General features: G+C 45.1%; 1 protein-coding gene across 2 annotated transcripts in view; it reads right to left on the bottom strand.

Annotated features, from left to right (window-relative positions):
* Positions 1 to 223: 223 nt before the first annotated feature.
* Positions 224 to 1,188, bottom strand: part of LOC107095275 (acidic leucine-rich nuclear phosphoprotein 32 family member E-like) — a 14,513-nt gene continuing 13,548 nt past the window's right edge. For both annotated transcript variants that reach the window (XR_001481731.1, XM_015391293.1), the window contains one exon: positions 224 to 991. Coding sequence is in view for 1 of the 2 variants with exons in the window: in XM_015391293.1 (XP_015246779.1) it covers positions 912 to 991 (80 nt within the window). In the remaining variant the exon portion in view is untranslated. The remainder of the gene's footprint in view (positions 992 to 1,188) is intronic.

Genomic DNA, 1,188 nt, shown 5'->3' with positions numbered 1-1,188 from the left:
ACCAGTAAGTGGCAGTAGTGTTCTTTGACAAACATGGATGCCTCCAGTAAAGCACATTCACATGAAAATTACTCTGAATTAAAAACACTGATCATTTATTGAACAGGATGGAATCATTTCAGATTTAAAGAACTTTCAGAAGTTTGAATTCTGAATGTGACTGAACATTTCCTTTAAAGGTTCTGCCTCTGAGTTCTGGACGAGTAAAAAGCTTCAGATCAGGTTTTGGTTTCAGTGGTTTTATTCAAAAACACTCCGGTTACAGCGACACCGTCAGCAGACAGGAATAAAAAAATAAAATTACGTCAGAGAAGCCGAGCGTCCGCTCCGAACTCAAAGAGACGACATCACAGAACCTACAGGGACCGCTTCACGGATATTTACACGACCGGACAGCAGGGAGAGGGGCGGGGCTTGTCAGTAACAGTCCAATACAAAGTCCCAGAGTGGCGTCCAATCAGAGAGCAGAGCTCGATACCAGTCAGATCTGAGGATCGTGGGTAATGTGGTCTTAGAAGGGCTGAACTGGTTTAACTGGAAGAAGAGGAGAGTTTCTGGGAAGATGAGGTCAGTCTGAGAGAACCAATCAACTTTGAGCTTTTAAAGAAACAACCTCAGCATCTTTAATCGCTCCGGATCCAGATTTATGTCACAACCAGGACTCGCTGGTCCAGGATCTGCTGCTGCAGATTGTTTCTCTTCTGCATTTTATTTTAATACATTTTTTTTTTTCATATAGTTGACTCAGACTGGAGGTCACCTTCACAGCTTCCTGTCAGGTTGCCATGGTAAAGACTTCATCAGCCCTGCTGTAAACCTGATCCCAGGACTTCCTGATCGTCTGCATCTCTGAGGCAATGGCCAAATATGGTGGAGGGGTCAGCAGGTAAGGGCGGGGCCAGTTGTTCCCTCTATTCATCGTCGTCGTCATCGCCTTCGTCGTCTGCGTCTCTCTTCCTCTTCTCGCCCTGAGCAGCAGCTCCGTCTTCCTCTGTAGAAAGAGACAAAAAAAAAAACGTTTAAAGTTTTTATGCGAAAAAATAAACCAGTAGCTTCGTTTTAAACATGACTAATTTAAATCAGCACGGCGACACGTGAGGACAGGTGCCTCCCTGAAACCAGCAGTCCGGTTCAGCAATCACTAAACACACTGGTACCAGGAACACTGAGCTAGCTAGCTAGCTAGCT

Source organism: Cyprinodon variegatus, unplaced genomic scaffold, assembly GCF_000732505.1.
Source record: "Cyprinodon variegatus isolate N-32 unplaced genomic scaffold, C_variegatus-1.0 Scaffold534, whole genome shotgun sequence".
NCBI lineage: Eukaryota > Metazoa > Chordata > Actinopteri > Cyprinodontiformes > Cyprinodontidae > Cyprinodon > Cyprinodon variegatus.
This window is presented reverse-complemented; position numbering and strand designations above follow the sequence as displayed.